Raw genomic sequence first — 17,606 nt, forward strand, 5'->3', positions numbered from 1 at the left:
GACTGAGAGGGGTGAAAAATGAACGGGGCTTCCCCACGAATTTGGAGCTCAAAGCGGCGGGCTGTCTAGCTTTTTCCTCTTAGGTGACAGAACGCCAACGCCGGTTACGTACTGGTACTCCTCTCTCAGGCCCCGATTGTCGCGGGGCAACCAAGGAGGCTTGCACAGCACCAGCAAAACTCTCGGCGCCGCTGGGACAGGTATAGTTTAGCCACATCCACCCTCCTCCTCCTCCTCCAATAGGCGCCGCCCCGGGAGTCCCACGTGACCCCCGACTCTTCCCTCCGCCCCGTCCCGCCCGGCCCCGCCCCTCCAGCGCCAGACTGAGTCCCAAGCGCGAAATCCTGGCCGAGGAGCGGCTGCGCGCAGGCGCAATGGTGGCGGCTCGACGGCGCTCCCGGCCTGCCCCGCGCGCTGACGTCGCGCAGCCTCGTCCCCGCCGCCGCGGCCGCCATTGGAGTTGGCTACCCCCTCAGCCTGTCCGCTTCCTCCCGCTGCCGCCCGCTGTTCCGGCCCGCGTGCCCACAGCTGCCGCCGCGCCCGGCCGCTCCCGCAGGATTGGCGGCGGGGCCCGGGGCCGCGCGCGGCGTGACAGGCCCGGCCTCGCGGGAGTCCCGAGCCGGCGGCGGCGCCCCGGTCCCGCGCCGCGCTGTTCATGAAGCATGTCGGCCACCAGCGTGGACCCCCAGGTAGGGGCGTCTCGGGACCACGGCCGCGAGGCCCCGGCCACGAACTGAGGTCGCGGTCTGGGCCGCGCCGGGGACCTGGAAGCTGGGCTGGGGGTGCGGGGTCCGGGCCGGGAGCCGAGAGGCCGGGTCAGGGCTTGGGTCTCCGGGCCGAGGACCTGGAGACCAGGCCCGGCCGGAGTTAGGGGTTCCGACGGCGGGGTCCGCCGGGCCGGGCCGGGCCGGGCCGGGCCGGGCCGGGGTCAGAGTCCGGGAGAGCTGGAGGCCGGGCCGGGTTCGTATCGCCTCGGCGGAGCTTTCTCTGGATAGTAACTTTTGTGTTTCCTTTCCCGGGCTGGGTGGTGTCCACCCGCACATCCTGACCTGCGGCGACGCAGAGAACAAAAGGACAAGATAATAAAGGTGAGTGGAGAGTTCCGGGAAGTCGACTTTGGAGGAGAACCGGGCGGCGTCAGTCCGCGTGGACTAGAGAAAGTCCGTCATCCTTGCCTGGAATCCGAAAACTTAAGTTTCCTCCGTCAGTTCGGACACGAAACTTTCCATTTCCGGGATGTTTGACAGATTAGGGGTGGGGGGGACGACGAGAAAATAAAGGCGTACCCGGAGTACTTCATCCCTCCCTTCTTCACTCTGCGAGAACAGTTACCTGGTTGGGAAGGAAATGGTGATAAGACACCGCCGCAGAGGCTACGGGGCTGAATGATGATGGTTCTCTGTTGCTAGGTAGTGGATGGTTCTTTGGGAGAGTCAGCAAGCCTATGGGCCTCTGGGGCTCTGCCCTCTACCCTAAGTTACAGTCATTCTAAGTTTATTTGTCATCTGTGATATCCTGACTTGTAATAAACCCCCAAAATTCAGCCTTGGAAAGTGACACTAAAACGTTTGCTTGGAAGACTTTTTAGCCACTGCATGTTGTTGTTACTTGGACGTAACCAAATATGGTTCATCGTGTTTTAAGGTTGGAAAAGGCCCAACACTTTATTTACCATTCCTTTCCTTTCCTTTACTGGCTGTGCACTGTAACAGTGGAAAGTAAGTGGAGAGTCAGATGATAGTGAGCTTGGGTTACAGCCCTTTCCAACTGAGCATCCTGCCCTCTTCAGATCTCCATGCATATCTGGGCTCTTAGAGCGTGTGTACTCTGTTTTCCTGGCATAGATCTTCTGAGACCCTGTCGATTTCCTCAGCTGGGGGTCAGTGATAGAGAGCACTTGCAAACATATGGGGCTCTGGGGTGGGGGCAGGGCATCACAACACCCTCAAAAGTCTGGCTGTAAGTTTCTTGCCATTCATTTTTATCTGCAACAAAATGACCTGACCAAATTATGATTATGTCTTTATAAAAATGTAATTTATAGAAAGTTGTGCAGTGCTAGTCTAATTAGGCATGTAAACATCAGCTCTAGAGAGTGTACCTATTTTGAAGTAAGATTGTAGACTTCACTAAGGTTCCCATGCTTAAGAGGATTTTTTTAGAGCCTGGAAATAATATTTTGCAACTTCTTGTTCTAGTGCAAAATGGTTCTTTACATCAAAAGGACACAGTTCATGACAATGACTTTGAGCCCTACCTTTCTGGACAGTCCAATCCGGTGAGTTCATTTTATTAGCTTGTTGTTGTTTTTAAATGATTTTGTTTGTAACACCTTTACTATTATATTTCTATTTTCCCACCCTAAACATGAAAGAAGCAGGCTAGGAAGTAGTAAAATGATAGAATGGTCTTGAAAAGTTGATTTAAGCAGGTCTTCCTGCTTGGCCTGAGGCCAGGGTGATGATAGTTTCTCCCTGAAGAATAGGACCCCACTGAGATTGGGTACAGGTAGACTTCTTGTTGACCCTCAGCATATGTGGGCTGGGGATAGAGTGTTTTTTTATGGTGTAAAGGAGTGCTGGTTCTCTGAAGCTTTGTACCATGTTCATTTTGTTTCTGGGGGTTTGGAGTTAGGATCTAGGAGAGTAGCTAAGCACTGGGCAGTGCAGCAGATCCCTTTTCTGTGCATCAGGTGACTTGCCTTCCTAGAACCTTAGATTCCTTTTACATGAAAAAATTATTAGAACTGCTCTTAGGCTTTTTGGGAGATTGGTCTTTAGAGAGAATGTGCGTATATTGTCCAGCAAGCTTCAAGGGCCTATGTTCTCAGGTAATTCAGGATTCTTACCTTTGGGGCCATGAAGCACTTCTCCCCTTCCCGTTTCCATGGGTATGTTTGTGGGTACAGGTATGTGTCTATCAAGGTGGGGGGGTGTCGAATGCATGGATAGGCCTGATGTTGATGTGGGGACTCCTGTCCTGTCACCTTTCTACCTTATTCAGTGATGCAGGGTTGCTTAAACCTAGAATTTGCCAGTGTGGCTAAGTTTCAATTGCTTTGGGAATCCCCTGTCTTTACAAGTAGGCCACCATACTTACCTGGCAATTATGTGGGTTTGGGGGTACTCAAACTCTGGTCCTAAAGCTTGGGCGGCAGTCATTTTAAACTGAGCCATCTCCCCAAGACTTTCATTGTTTAAGTGTTTATATGGCCTTGGGCACTGGAACGTGTACATGCACAAGTAACCTTGGAATCTAGAAGAGGTTGTTAGATCCTCTGGAGCTGAAGGTGAACATACAGGTGAACTGCCTACAGGGTGCTGGGAACTGAACTGTAGTCTTCTGTAAGAGCAGCAAGTCTCAACTTCGGAGCCATCTCTCTAGCCCCAGACAATTAAAAACATTTTTGTATTTACCTTTTGAAAATCTCATATGTTCATACAGTATATGTTGATCATAACAGCTTCACACTTCCCCATCGTGCACCGGTTCCCCCATGTCCTCTCTTCCACCTAACTTACTGGGCCATGGGCATTTTGTGCCAAAGCATTGTTTTGGCTGTTCCTGCCTGTAGGATCAATTATATCCTCATAATCATAGCTCCACCCACTAGATTCTCTGATTAGCTTCCCACAAAAATTGTCTGCAAGAAGCCTTCTGGCAGTTTAATTGCCATGGTTAAAAGCCATAGGCAAGCTGGGCATGATGTACCTTTGATCCCAATACTCAAAGGTAAAGGCAGTTGGGTCTCTGAGTTCAAACAAAAAGCAATAGGCAATTGAAATTTAGGTTTAACCATAGTGACTATTACTTTTAAATGCATGTTGCATATTTAGAGTAAAGTAAGGTTTTGCCTGGTCCTTGTACTGGAAGGAAATGGATTTTTCCTTCCAGCCTTTGTTTTTGTTTTTGCTTCTCTGCCCCTCCTAGATCATCTTAGAGCATTTTACAACTTTTCTCCATCTTCTTTCCCACTACTTTCAGCATCTCAGAAGCATTAACCTATAAGGTTGCATGGTTGCCTCTGATGAGCAGTGTATAGTGTTGCAGAACTGACTTGGCTTTAGTCATGAGCTGTTGGCCATGGCAAGAACAAAAAGTTAAACCTGTTCTTTGGAATATTGTATTTCTTGGTTTTCTTATAAGTGGTGTGTACTAAATATTAACCAAAAACAAGGAACAAGGATTGCATTAATATATTTGAATTGTGTCTTTATAAATTAGGGGTTCATGGAATATTTGGGAGGAGGATTTTTTTTTTTTATATTGGAGTCAAGCACCCTCCCCCCTTCCTTCCCTGCTGTCAATTGCACGCCACTGCGGTCTTCCCTTGTGGAAGCCATGAGAAGGGATATTCTTCAAGGTAGCAAGCACTCCCAGTGAATAGCTTTAAAGAAGCTCCTTCATGTCAGATGTGTACTTTTAGCAAAGTACTTAACAAATGTGTGCTCCTGATGGTAGATTTTCTAGAAATGCCTAGTTTGGTTAAGAGATAGGTAGAAAGTAGCAACACAGGAAGCTTTCAGGCTTTTGCTTAAGAATGAAACTGCTGAGGACCAGCATGGCCCTTCACCTGTCTGGAGAAGCTGGAGTCTTTGGTCATTGCTCTGCTGGCTTGTCTTTGTGTTGCTTGTCTCTTCATGTGGAGCCAGAAGGCCATCTGCTTCCCTGCTTTTCTATAGTACATCCTAGTGCCCAAAGACTGCTCAGAATGCTTGATGGACACTGTCACTGTGTTGTTTCATGTGGCCACATTGAAGTTTGCACCTCTGTACTCCCTTGTGAGGAACTGCTGGCCTTGGAGCTCTTAGTTTATCTTGAAAATTGAGTCTACTTAGTCACCCAAGGTTTTATCAGGCTTTGTGCTTTTTGTTTTGTTTTGTTTGTTTGTTTATTTGCACCTGTAGCCCAGAGTTAAGTTAAATAATGCTGTGCCTTGTTAGGGCATATGCAGCCTCTGTTTGTGAAAATCTGGGAGAAACTTGATACTTGAGTCACTGCCATGTCTAGGCATTTCTGGTAGGCTCAGGATTAGCACATATGTGCTTGGCTAGCCTGTGTCTGGCTTGGATTTTTTTGTGGCTGTGTGTACATAAGCTTCCTTAAAGGCCCAGTGGTGGTACCCAGTAAGGAGGGATTTGCTACCACTACAGCTTCCCAGAAGGGCAATGAAAAGGTACAGTGGGTCTTTACTTACTCCTTAGTGAATCGCTTAAACAGATATAGCAATTCCTTGTCAGAAACTGCTGTATCAGCCAGATAAGGGACTGACATTACAGTCTGAGAAGGTTCAGCCTTGAAGACCAAGAAGGTGCCTGATGAGTCAATGTGTAGTGGTCAGGTTTTTCTCTAACGTCTCCTGAAACAAATGTAGTAGCACTGATTGACAGAGCAGTTCCCAGGAATCCTAGTCACATGGTCACTTTTGAGCCTTGCACCCTCTGTCTCCTTTCACATAATTGACTTGATTCAATGACGTGCATGTGTCTTAGCACAATCCAGAGATGATCTGTCAGTCACTCTGATGTCCACTTACCTTATTGTTCAAGTGGTCTCAGGAAAAAAGGGCAGAGGAAGTGTTGTAGCCATTCAGAATTGTCCTGTCTGTCTGTCTTGTCCCCATCCCCCATCCTTGTCAGTTAAGGTAATTGAAGTTCGATTGAATTTTCTTTTTTTTTTCTTAATTCTAAAAGACATTTATGGCTTTATTATACTTTACTGTTTTCAGATAACCTGGGGATACAGCCATGATCATTTAAATTTTCTTTAATTCTTTGGAGTATCTATTTTGTTCATTTAATTTTCAAGTTAGGAGGAAGAAGAGACCTAAGAGTTCTGAGTTGTATTTTCATCTGTCAGTGAGCTCTGGCTTTGCCAGGAAGATGTGTTTGCCTCCCTTGTGTGGTCCTGTTGTACCCAGGCTTTGATTAGAAATCTTAGATATGGTACTACCCAGCAGTCTGATAATTGCTGTGGGAACCCAAGCGTTCCAACTCAGAGGTTTCATGTGTGAAGAGCAACTTGTGAGTTTGCTTGTGTAACTTAGTTTATTCAGCTGTGTCTCTGATAACCACTTCTTAGTGGTAGCTTAGACTACCCTGTGGAGCTACCAAGCCAGAAGGACTGCCTTGCCTGAGGCTTTTTACAAGTGAGTATAAACCCAAGCTTGTGCCTGGCTATACAGAGAGAGGTGGAGGGTTTGGATGGGCTTTGCATGCTTTACCGGTAGCCTTGGTGTATTTATTTCCGGAGTGTATTTGAAGTAAGTTACCACACATGTAAACAAAGCAGACAGCATATACTGCAGACTGATGGAAAGCACTCCCCCCAGGAAAGGTGTACACCCGGACTAGCATTCAGGCTGACTTACAGAGACAGGAGCAGCAGCTGCAGGTTTCCTCTGCATAAAATGGCCTGGTTGAGGTAGCTTCACACAGTAGTCTGATGCTTCACTTGCAGAGATTGAAAGGGAATGTGGTGGAGGTAATGGAAACTGGTAGAAACTGGGATTGGACAATTTTACAGTGGCCTCTCAGGATGAGGAGAATTAGATGTGGGGCTGCTGGTTCACAGGCAGAGGGAGGGTGTGGTTAGGTGTTTGGTCAACCTCCTGGATGCCTGCAGCACTTTACAGGGGACCTTACTAAACTGTGGCCTTTTTATCTGTGATTTTTACCTTTTCCTTGGGGTTTAATTTTATCATTGCTTATTCCTTCTTCTCCATTTGACAACTCAAGGAAGCAGAGGTCTTCCCAAGGCTGTGCCTTCCAGGCTACACTGGCTGCATGTCTTCTCTGCTGCCTCTGTCCTACATGTGTGTTCCTAGTTGAGTCATCACACTCTTGTCTTGAGGTGTGATGACTTTTTGCAGAGGAATTTAGTTACCTAGAACCTTTGTGTAAGGATCTGAAGTACAATTTTAGGATTTGGGGTGGGATGTTAGGGAGGTGTTGTGCTTGAATCTACTGTGTTAGGCAGTATAGGCTGTGGAATAGTGGGGATTACCTGTTGTGTAGTTTGAGTGCATGGTAGGCTGTTCGTGTAGCTCTGTGTGTAACCTGTGTGTTATATGAGTTCTTTGGATGGTAATACTTCAGGTGGGCTTTGAGAGATATGCTGAATGTGATGGGTCTTAAGCCTATATTGTGTTGTTCTCAGTTAAGGCTTAAGTGTAAGTCAGAGTGACTTGAGATCTTTTCTGAATCCTTATTGCTGTTTCTCTGTTGGTTTGTGGCAGGAGGGGAAGTGTGGGGTGGGGGGTAGGAACCACCATCTCCCTTTCCATTTGCCCTTCTCATGCATTAACATGGTTGCTCAGGTGGGCCAGTCTTCCTTTGGAAGTTTTGAATCCATCAAAGGCACCTGTATGATTCCCTCACAAAGGAAGTCTTCTGTCTACCAGACCTCACTGGTTTCTTCCTCCTGTCCTGCTGCTCAGGCTCCTTTGAAGGATGCTGGGAGGGAGATATGACAGGAGGTTGCAATGGAGGACCCAGAATCACTGAAATCCTTTTAGAAAAAGATGGACTTGAGGTTTTTTGTTGTTGTTTTTGTTTTTCATGTTTATGAATATTTATGATGACCTGTTTGTAGATGCTAAAAGTTTTCATTACTAGGGAAACAATTACTAAGTGTTAAATGATAGTTCTGAAATGGTATGGTGCTAAGTGGAGCTTTCTTACTTCGCTAGACATGTCCACCCTGAGCACAGATTGCCACTCTAGGAACGTATCTTCATTTACCTCACTGATGCTTCACTTTCAGAGATTGAAAAGAAATACAATGGAGGTAATAGAAACTAGTCTGTTGGTGGGGTTGAAGTAAAAACTGAAATTGAGCCCAAAGCACCTCTGTTACAGTGCCTGTGGACCAGGTGTGGGGAGCCAAATTCTGACCAAACCTCAGCTCAGTGTCTCCAAAGAGATGTTATCCTAGAGCTGCCAACTTCCAACTCTACCCCTGTAGCCTAGGCAACTTCTTAGAGCTATAGTAAGGCTACTAGAGATCAAGATGGTGAAGCATTCCATCCTCCCCTATATCATTCTGCCCTGTAGCCTATTCCTTAAAGCCCCTCTCAGAAGCTCCTTCTGCAGGTAGAGTTGGGGCTTAGGAAGACTCACAACAGGCCTCTTAAACTCCAGGGACTTGATATTGGCAAAGCCATTAGAACCAGCCAAGGAGTCCATGCTCCACTCTCTCTGAGCACCCATGAGTGTGTTCAGGAACCCATGAAATGGGAAGGACAGACCCTCAAAAACCCAGCTATCAGGAATGTTGTATAGAAGAGAATCTTGAAGGGTGACATGAGTACCAGTGCTCAGGTATGTCAGTAGGCCAGTGAGCTGGAACCTGCTGGTCCTAATTGACTGTAGAGTCATCTCAGAGCATTGTTAAAGCTGTCCTCATGCTTTGCTCCGTTACCAGTGTTCATTTATAAACACTACTGCAGCCTTGGGTTGGATTCCTCTGATGGTGAAGGCAAAAGGCTACTTTGGCTGGGTCATATCACCTGAGTTCAGATACAAAGGAGGCTTTGTATTTTTGTTTTTTATATCTTGCTTTTTTGAGGCAGGGTTTCTATGTGTGGCCCTGGCTGTCCCAAAACACACTGTGTACACCAGGCTGGCCTCGAACTCAGATCTGCCTGCGTCTGTCTCCTGAGTGCTGGGATTGGAGGCATTTGCTATCGCTACCCATAGAGGATTTGTATTTTGAGGCAGTAGCTTGAGTTACATTTGTTACTAATTTCTCTGAATCTCTACTTTTGTTTTGACATTGGCAACTCATAGCTTTCATTTAGGAAAAAATAATTCTGTGTTATAAGGCTTGTTTCTGCTCTGCCTGTGTATGAGGTGGTTGGCATGATGGACTATATGACAGGAATCTAACTTATCACCTGTTTTGTTTTCACAGAGTAACAGTTACCCCTCGATGAGTGATCCTTATCTGTCCAGCTACTACCCACCATCCATTGGATTTCCTTATTCCCTCAGTGAGGCACCATGGTCCACTGCAGGGGACCCTCCCATCCCATACCTCACAACCTATGGACAACTTAGTAATGGAGACCATCACTTCATGCATGATGCTGTTTTTGGGCAGCCGGGAGGTCTGGGAAACAACATTTACCAGCACAGATTTAATTTTTTCCCTGAAAACCCTGCATTCTCAGCATGGGGGACAAGTGGTTCTCAGGGGCAGCAGACTCAGAACTCAGCCTATGGGAACAGTTACACTTACCCACCAAGCTCCCTTGGTGGCACAGTTGTTGATGGGCAGACAGGGTTTCACAGTGATGCCCTTAACAAGGCCCCTGGGATGAACAGTCTGGAGCAGGGCATGGTTGGCCTGAAGATTGGGGATGTTACCACCTCTGCAGTTAAGACGGTGGGTTCAGTTGTCAACAGTGTGGCACTGACTGGTGTCCTTTCTGGCAATGGTGGGACAAATGTAAACATGCCAGTTTCAAAACCAACTTCATGGGCAGCCATTGCCAGCAAGCCTGCAAAACCGCAGCCTAAGATGAAAACAAAGAGTGGTCCGATAGTGGGGGGTGCTTTGCCTCCTCCACCTATAAAGCATAACATGGACATTGGTACTTGGGATAACAAGGGCCCTGTTTCAAAGGCCTCGGCCCCCCAGCAGACACCATCTCCCCAGGCTGCCCCGCAGCCCCAGCAGGTAGCTCAGCCTCTCCCTGTTCAGCCCTCACCCTTGGTCCAGCCACAGTATCAGAGCCCTCAGCAACCAATTCAACCCCGCTGGGTGGCTCCTCGAAACAGAAATGCAGCATTTGGGCAGAGTGGAGTGTCCAACAGTGACAGTAACTCTGTTGGAAATGCCCAACCTACTTCTACCCCAAGTGTAGAATCCCACCCTGTCCTGGAGAAACTGAAAGCTGCCCACAGTTATAATCCTAAAGAGTTCGACTGGAATCTTAAGAGTGGGCGGGTGTTCATCATCAAGAGCTATTCTGAGGACGACATCCACCGCTCCATCAAGTACTCCATCTGGTGTAGCACTGAACATGGCAACAAGCGCCTGGATGGCGCCTTCCGCTCCATGAGCAGCAAGGGGCCTGTTTACTTACTCTTCAGTGTCAATGGGAGTGGACATTTCTGTGGGGTAGCAGAGATGAAGTCCCCTGTGGACTACGGCACCAGTGCTGGGGTCTGGTCCCAGGACAAATGGAAGGGGAAGTTTGATGTGAAGTGGATTTTTGTCAAGGATGTGCCCAATAACCAACTGCGGCACATCAGACTTGAGAATAATGACAACAAACCTGTCACAAACTCCCGTGATACACAGGAAGTACCCTTAGAAAAAGCAAAACAAGTGCTGAAAATTATTGCTTCATACAAGCACACAACCTCCATCTTTGACGACTTTTCTCATTATGAGAAGCGCCAGGAGGAAGAGGAGGTGGTGCGCAAGGTGAGTCGCCCTTAGGCGCCTGTTAGATGTGTCTTGTGTCTGCATGCCAGATGACCGCCCAGTAAGTAATGGGCAGTTTGTCCATGGTCCGGTGACATGTTCCAGGCCGGCCTTAGAGCAGTCTCAGCACAAGTGTCATCTCTTACTCTTAACTTAGCTATCACATCATTGGATGAGCCAGTAGTGTGATATTTGAGTGGATGTCAATAAAAATCTGTTACTTCCACATCATGAGACAGGGTCATCTGGACTGTTGTGTACCTACTTAAGAACAAAGAATATAGGGAAGCTACTTTCTGGATCATGATCTTGGTTCTTTCTAGCTTTTGTCCAGTAAGCATTCTTAGAAGTTGGCATTCATGTGGCACCAGGGAGGCCAAGGAGACTGCCCATGTAGTAGACATTGGCTATGCCTTAATGTCCCCCCACCCAAGCATTCATGTCTGAACAATGCTACATAGCAGTTAGAAGCTCTGGGCTTAAGGTCATTTTCTGTTTTCCTTTTAGGAACTCAAAAGGCCCGCAGTTTGGGAAACCTTAAACCCACATCATTTAAGTACTAAGAAGAATTGGGGGGGGGGGGTGAATAGGAAGCAGATTTGGAATCCAGATGATTTATAATTAATGGTTATGGTTATATTGCTAGGTCCATTTGCTCTTTAGAACAAAAGGTTTTCAAAAATGAGACAGCTGGGCTGTGGTGGCACACGCCTTTAATCCCAGCACTCGGGAATCAGGGGCAGGTGGGTCTCTGAGTTAAGGCCAACTTGGTCTGCATAATTAGTTCCTGGACAAGTCAGAGTTACATAGAGAGATCCTGTCTCAAAACAAGACAATATAAAACCATTAAAAAACATGAAAAACAACAACAAAAAAATGAAGATTAAAAAAAACCCTTACATTTCCAGGACAGCCTCCAAAGCCACAGAAGAAACCCTGTCTCTTGAACCCTTCCCCCGCCAAAAAAGTTACCCTCATCACAATCAAGTAGTGATAAAAAGTAGTGATAAAGCATTAAGAAAAGGATGACATTTATTTCAAAACTGAAGTTATGTAGGCTTACCTTTTTTTTTTTTTTTTTTTTTGGTCCTTCAAGACAGGGTTTTTCTGTAGGCCATGCTGGCCTCAAACTCAGATCTGCCTACCTCTGCCTCCCCAAGTGCTGGGATTAAAGGCATGGGCCACCACCTCCTGGCTTATAGGTTTAGCTTTTTAGGTATAAAATAACAGGCATTCCTTAACAGTGATATATGTTCTTAGAAATGGGTTGTTAGTGACTTTGTTTTACTAGCATCACTAGTAAAACCAAACCAAAGATGACTGGGACATCTATAATCAGACCATCTGGGACCACTGTCTTAGCACAGTATTGTTAGTGCTGCATCTGCCTTCATTAAAACAGGAATAGTGAATGAAATTTAGGTCCTCTTTTATCTATCTAGTAGATAGCTATTTTGGTCCCTTTATCTGGTGGCTAGCTGTTTGTGTGCACATGTGTTTTTATGCTCTGTTTTAAAATACTGAATCATTAAAGTGCCATTAAAATGTACTGGGTGGGGATGGAGAGATGGTTCCTCGAATAAGAGTGTAGGCTGTTATTCTAGACTGCTTAGGTTCAGTTGCTACCACCCATGTGGCAGCTAACAACTGTAACCCCTGTCCCATAGGATCTGATGCCATCTTCTGACCTTTGAAGGCACTGTACTCAATACAGTCCATAGACCTATACATTCAGGCAAAATACTCATATACATAAAAGTAAATAAAATCTCAAAAAACAAAACAAGAACATTCAGTTCTTTTAAAAATGTTTTAGGTCTCAGAGATTGGTGATAGGCTTAGGGATAAAATTCTGCCCCTCAACTGGCTGTATCTTAAAATTTGTTTTTCGTTTGTTTTTAAACTGTTCAACTGAATTTTCAAAAGTTTTTATGTATGTATATCTTCATAAGTTTATAAGCATCACATGTGCAGTTGCTTGCAGAAGTGAGAAAAGGGCGTCAGATCCAATGGAACTGCACTTAGAGATGGATGTGGGTGCTGGGAACCAAACCCATCTCCGTAATTCTGCCATCTTAAAACTTAAATTATAAACTGGATTCTTAGACAGCATTGTCTGTCAGATCTCGGCTAGCTCTGATCTTATTATGATAAGCCTTTTGAGTGACCTGCAGGGGGTTGCAACCATTGGCATGTTATGGTCAGGGTCCCTGATATACACCTCCTGAAGTATACTGGAGGTCATCATGAAGAGCATCCTAGGGAGGACTGGTGGCCTAAACTGTGACAGCCCAGCCATAACACTTTTCATCCGTGCAATTTAATGCTAAGTTGTTGTATTGAAGAAAACAAATGAATACTTTTTTTTTTTTTTTTTAAAGTGGTCCTGGTGGAATTTCAAGCATCTCTTTACCCCTTTGTGGGACAGTCCTTAGATGAGTTATACCTTTGCTGTGCCTTATGCCAGCTGCCTACCAGATACTCCATTTTTCTCCCAGGAGGCAGGGCTATAGGTTCATCTAGGAGTTGGCATCCTAGGTGGCTTGCGATTGAGTCTGGGATGCTGAGGAATCAAGTGGTAAACCAGGCATGGTAGCATATACCTGTAATCCCAGCACTCAGGGGACAGAGGTAAGTGGACTTCTGTGAGTTCCCTGTCTCAAAAGAGTGAAGAGCTGCTCCATTCTCTGTACTCAAATGTGCTTGCAAAATGCTTGAGCCCCTGGAGAATTTCCCAAGGGGCAGACCTGAGGACAGACCCATTTTATATTCATCATTAACAGACCTTTCAGAGTTCTCCCCTCAGAGTTTTCCTGTCCAGCTATAAATTGAAAATATGCTCATTTCCTTCCTCCTTCCCTCCCTCTCTCCCATCCATCCATGCTTACTTCCTTTCTCCCTTTCTTTGATTCGTTCTTTCCTTCCTTCGTTCATTCTTTGAGACAAGTTTCTTTATGTAGCCCTGGCTGTCCTGGAACTCACTTTGTAGACCGGGCTGGCCTTGGTTCTAATAACTTGTTTCCCCAGACAGGGTCTCACTATGTAGCTCTGGCTAGTCTTGGACGCACAGAGATCTACCTGCCCCTGTCCCCTCAGCACTGGGTGCTGGGCACACTGTTTTTGTTGTTTTACTTTTGAGACTCAGATACCTTTTCTTTTTTTTTTTTTTTTAATTTATATTTACTTACTACATTTTACTTATTTGTGTGGGGTATGTGTAAAAGGATGGGGATCGGTTCACTCCTTTTGTCATGTGGGTCCTGGGGATAAAACCCAGGTTGTCAGGCTTGGCAGCACATGCCCTAGCCTGCTGAGCCAGCCACCTTGCCATCCCTATACAGTTTTGTTTTGTTTAATTTATATAGAGACAGGCCTGCCTGCCTTAGGGTCTTAGGGTATTTACAATAGTGATAGTTTAGTGTTGGCAACAGTGCCTGTTGGCTGGAAATAGCTACAGTATTCTGACCCTAGTCTGACAGCCTCAGGGGTGTGTTACATACACACTCTTTAGCTGAGCAGCCTTTGACTTAGAGACGGAATAGACAACTTAAGGGACATACTCAAGCATGTTTGCTGGGCCTCTAAGGGCTCTTCTTTCTGCAGTGCCCTCCCCCCCCCCAAAAAAAAAGAAATTCTGAGTAATGTTGCTTCTTTAAAGAGCAGGTGGCAGACTCTACATCTGTTGGTGGGGCTGAAGGAGCCAGATGCTGTCCCTCCTCCCGATGCTTTACTAGCCACTGTTGCACTCAGGGGAGACAGGCTTCTGCTTGAGCAGGATTACACTTCAGGGTAGAGGTTATGAATTCTTAGTAGTTATCTGCCTATTCATTGACCCTGGTGCTTTGCTACTTCCTTGAGATTGGAGCCACACAAAGGTGTGAGAGGAACACTCACAGTGGTGAGGCCTCCCTTTGGACTAGATGGTAGTCGTCTCTGTGCCTGGTATCTATTTAGTTCAGCTTAGTCCCAAAGACAAGTATAGATGCTACTCAGATGCATTGAATGTAGTTAGGTATGGTGACACATACCTATGGATTCCAATGCTTAGAAGATATGAGCAGGAGGATCAGCAGCAGGTGAAGGCCAGCCTTAGGTATGTGAAACCCTGTCTCAAACAATCCAAACTGAACAACTGTGGATACTCTGCAAGCAGCTTTCTCTTGGTTCACTCCTAGGACGACCATGTTAGGGACCCAACCTTTAACCTCTAGGTGCAGTATCTATGCTCTTTCTCAATAGTATGACAGTGGCACATGAGGGAGAATAGGGATGAGGGGTGTGAGAGAGCAAGGCAGGTAGGCAGGCAGGTATGTGATTGCTATACAGAGGGTCTTAGGAAGGGTTAGGACAGAACGTGGTGCTTGGTGTGGGGATGGTAGTGCATGCTCCTTGCATCAGAGACCCTGTTAAGGGCTGAATTTAGATGCTGCATTGTCAGGAAAGACAAGGTGGCTTATAGATCCACTTGATCAGAAACCAGGCAGACAAACAGCCGGAGTGGGTTTGGATGTAAGTCCCAGATTGGTGTGTCATGAATATGGGGGTGGGAAGCTGTCTGTGCAAGGAGGAGGTCAGCAAGTTGACAAGCTGCGCCACTGTTCGGTCAGTACTGCTTGAGGCCACAGAGGGAACTTGAGCTGGTGGAAAGGGCTTAAACTAGATGGATCTATCTTAATGTCCTACTTAGCTCTGACTTCAGAGCTTTCTTTTTAGTTGGATAGAGTGGCGTTTTCCAAGTCATTGGTTTGTTAAAATGAGAGAAAGATTTAGGAAAACTGTTCTGTGTGCCAGGCGTGCTGGAGTGTCCTTTGCATGCTAGTTGTTTCCTTGAGTGCAGGTGCCTTCATAGTTCTACCATGTTTCTTTTTGTTTTTCAAGACAGGGTTTCTCTGTGTAGCTTTAGAGTCTGTCCTGAAACTATTTGTAGACCAGGCTGGCCTTGAACTCACAGAGATCCACCTTCCTCTGCCTCCCGAGTTCTGTGGTTAAAGGTATGCACCCACCACCACCCTGCTCTACTCTGTTTCTTTAGTAACATGATTGGCACATGAGGGACAGCTGGCTGGGTTGAGCGAGGGGAGACATGGGATGAGTGGGTAGGGGACACATGATTGGACAGAGCCCCATGCCTGCTGTGCATGGAATGTAGATGGTGGCCCCTACCTGGTCTGTGGAACCAGGCTTCTTGTAGTTCAGAACCAGGTCCACACATCCCCGTCTTTGGCTGTAGCCCATGAAATGGCCTCAGATCTCACCTTGTTCATCCTCACCTGCAAATCGTGAGCTAACCTCATCTCCTCTTCTTTTTTGCAGGAAAGGCAGAATCGAAACAAACAATAAGGACAAACCAGTTTGGTTTTGGTTAATGGTTGACTTTGAAAACAGAGTTTTAAAGCTGTATGCTTGGTGCTGTCTCCGAGTCAGCTCCAGTGTCGTCCTCGTGCGGGGTTGATTGTTGCATCTTTATCTTTGTAGTTCATTTTTGCCAGATGGATCTGCATTCATTTGTATTTTTCTATGTATTATAATATTGTAGAACTCACTAATAAAGGAGTATTTTGTTTGTCAGCTTATCAGTCAGATTGACCTAATACAAAATATAAATATTCTTCAAAACAAAACACCTAATACATCCCAAAGATTTTTATTTTGGCAGAAATTATGTTCTTACTCTTATATCCAGTCATTTAATATCCCTATAGGATACTTCATATTTCTTGCCCTCTACTGCTTTTCAGTAAACAAAGAGCCCATTCAGCATGTGCTGTTGACGTCTCCTCACAGTACTGAAGCGGCTTGCCATTTTACTTCTGTGGAACCCATCAGAATGCTAACCTGCCCTTTTGAGTTTCCTACTAGACAGATAACTTTTAGTTTTCAAGTGTGACCACAGCTATCTATGGAGAAGCTGTCCATAGTTCAGTGCCCGCACAGGGCAGTGCTCTGGCTCTCCTTGCCGCCATCTGCCACTGCATGAGGTTGGGGCTGTGTGGCAAGGAAATAGAAGGTGTTTAAGTCTGGTTCAGCCTTGTGACATTCTTAGTTGTTCGCAGATCATTTTTAGTTGCCCTCTTTCTTCACTTGAGAATCCTGATGCTGTCCAAGTTTTTATACCAGTAATGCTAAGCTTTAAATGTAGGATCTGATAGTACAGGCAGTGTGATGGATGCTGCTGCCACTGTAAATTTCACTGTGTGTCTAATTTTTTTTTTTTTTTTCCTGTTGAATGGGTGAAAAAAGCAAAAAATTCTTTAGGAAACAAATTTGCTATCATGTTTTGTGGAATGAGGAGCCGAGGAGGAGCTCACTGCCACCTGGAGTTGGAGTTAGCATGAAAGTGGTGCTCATGCCCGACGCCCTCGCATACTGAATCTGCACGCGCCCACTGTAGAGGATCCTTACTGTCTTAGAGAGCAGATACCTTCTGAAACTATTTACTCCAAAAGACCCTCTCAGTTACCATTTAAACTGTATTATTTAGACTTGTATTTAGAACGTGTCACTTCCTCGAGCTGTTACTGCCTGTACGGAGTCGTGGACAACATCGGATACCTGTCCTCTAGGAGAATACAAGCCTTAATAAACACCTGTTGAGCAAATTTATGTGTTCTTGTCTTCCCTGCTGTGTTTCTTGTTTCTGTTACAGCTGTAATTCTATGGAGTCTGCCCTAAGCAGTGGAAGCCAGAGGCTGCAGTTTTGCTCACCCCTGGGTACTGAAGTACAGAGGGGCTTTCGTAGTTCCATCAATAGGACTTAAGATTCAATCCCTCAACCTCATGAGAATTTGCAGATACTACCGTAGATAGAAGAACTCTGTTTAGCAACCATATGTCACCTAGCTTGCACACCTGTCCCCAGAGTGATACTTCTTGATCTGTCCCTTACCATCTTCATTTTTTTTTTTTTTTTTTTGGAGGGGGCTGGTTCAAGTCAGGGTTTCTCTGTAGTCCTGACTGTCCTGGAACTCAACTGGGTAGACCAGGCTTGCAACAGTTCTAACTCACAGAGATCCCCCTGCTCCTGCCTCCCCAGTGCTAGGGTTAAAGGTGTGTGCTGCCACCACACCTGGCACATTCTTAAATTTTCAAATTACACTCCCAATAGTAACTAAATCTCGAATACTAAAACATTTCTTAAAGATTGTGGAGGTCAAAGGACAACTTGTGGGTGA

General features: G+C 46.0%; 1 protein-coding gene across 2 annotated transcripts; it reads left to right on the top strand.

Moving 5' to 3' along the window:
* Positions 1-508: 508 nt before the first annotated feature.
* On the top strand, positions 509-17,037 carry Ythdf1 (YTH N6-methyladenosine RNA binding protein F1). 2 transcript variants are annotated; one of them, XM_051184733.1, is made up of 5 exons: positions 509-689; positions 1,064-1,088; positions 2,199-2,278; positions 8,914-10,434; positions 15,748-17,037. In XM_051184733.1, the coding sequence occupies exons 1-5, from the start codon at positions 663-665 to the stop codon at positions 15,772-15,774; spliced, it is 1,680 nt and encodes a 559-aa protein (XP_051040690.1). In that variant the 5' UTR covers positions 509-662; the 3' UTR covers positions 15,775-17,037. The 2 variants fall into 2 exon arrangements, with proteins under 2 accessions (XP_051040690.1, XP_051040695.1); XM_051184738.1 differs by lacking the exon at positions 509-689 and adding an exon at positions 7,691-7,788 and having other exon boundaries at positions 1,058-1,088.
* The last annotated feature ends 569 nt before the right edge of the window (positions 17,038-17,606 follow it).

The sequence above is a fragment of the Phodopus roborovskii genome, unplaced genomic scaffold, assembly GCF_943737965.1.
Source record: "Phodopus roborovskii unplaced genomic scaffold, PHOROB, whole genome shotgun sequence".
NCBI classification, from domain to species: domain Eukaryota; kingdom Metazoa; phylum Chordata; class Mammalia; order Rodentia; family Cricetidae; genus Phodopus; species Phodopus roborovskii.

Coding starts and splice junctions, on each gene's coding strand:
- Ythdf1 (XM_051184733.1), top strand. CDS start 663: ATGTCGGCCACCAGCGTGGACCCCCAG. Junction 1,089..2,198: donor AAAAGGACAAGATAATAAAG/GTGAGTGGAGAG, acceptor TTCTTGTTCTAG/TGCAAAATGGTTCTTTACAT. Junction 10,435..15,747: donor AAGAGGAGGTGGTGCGCAAG/GTGAGTCGCCCT, acceptor TCTTTTTTGCAG/GAAAGGCAGAATCGAAACAA.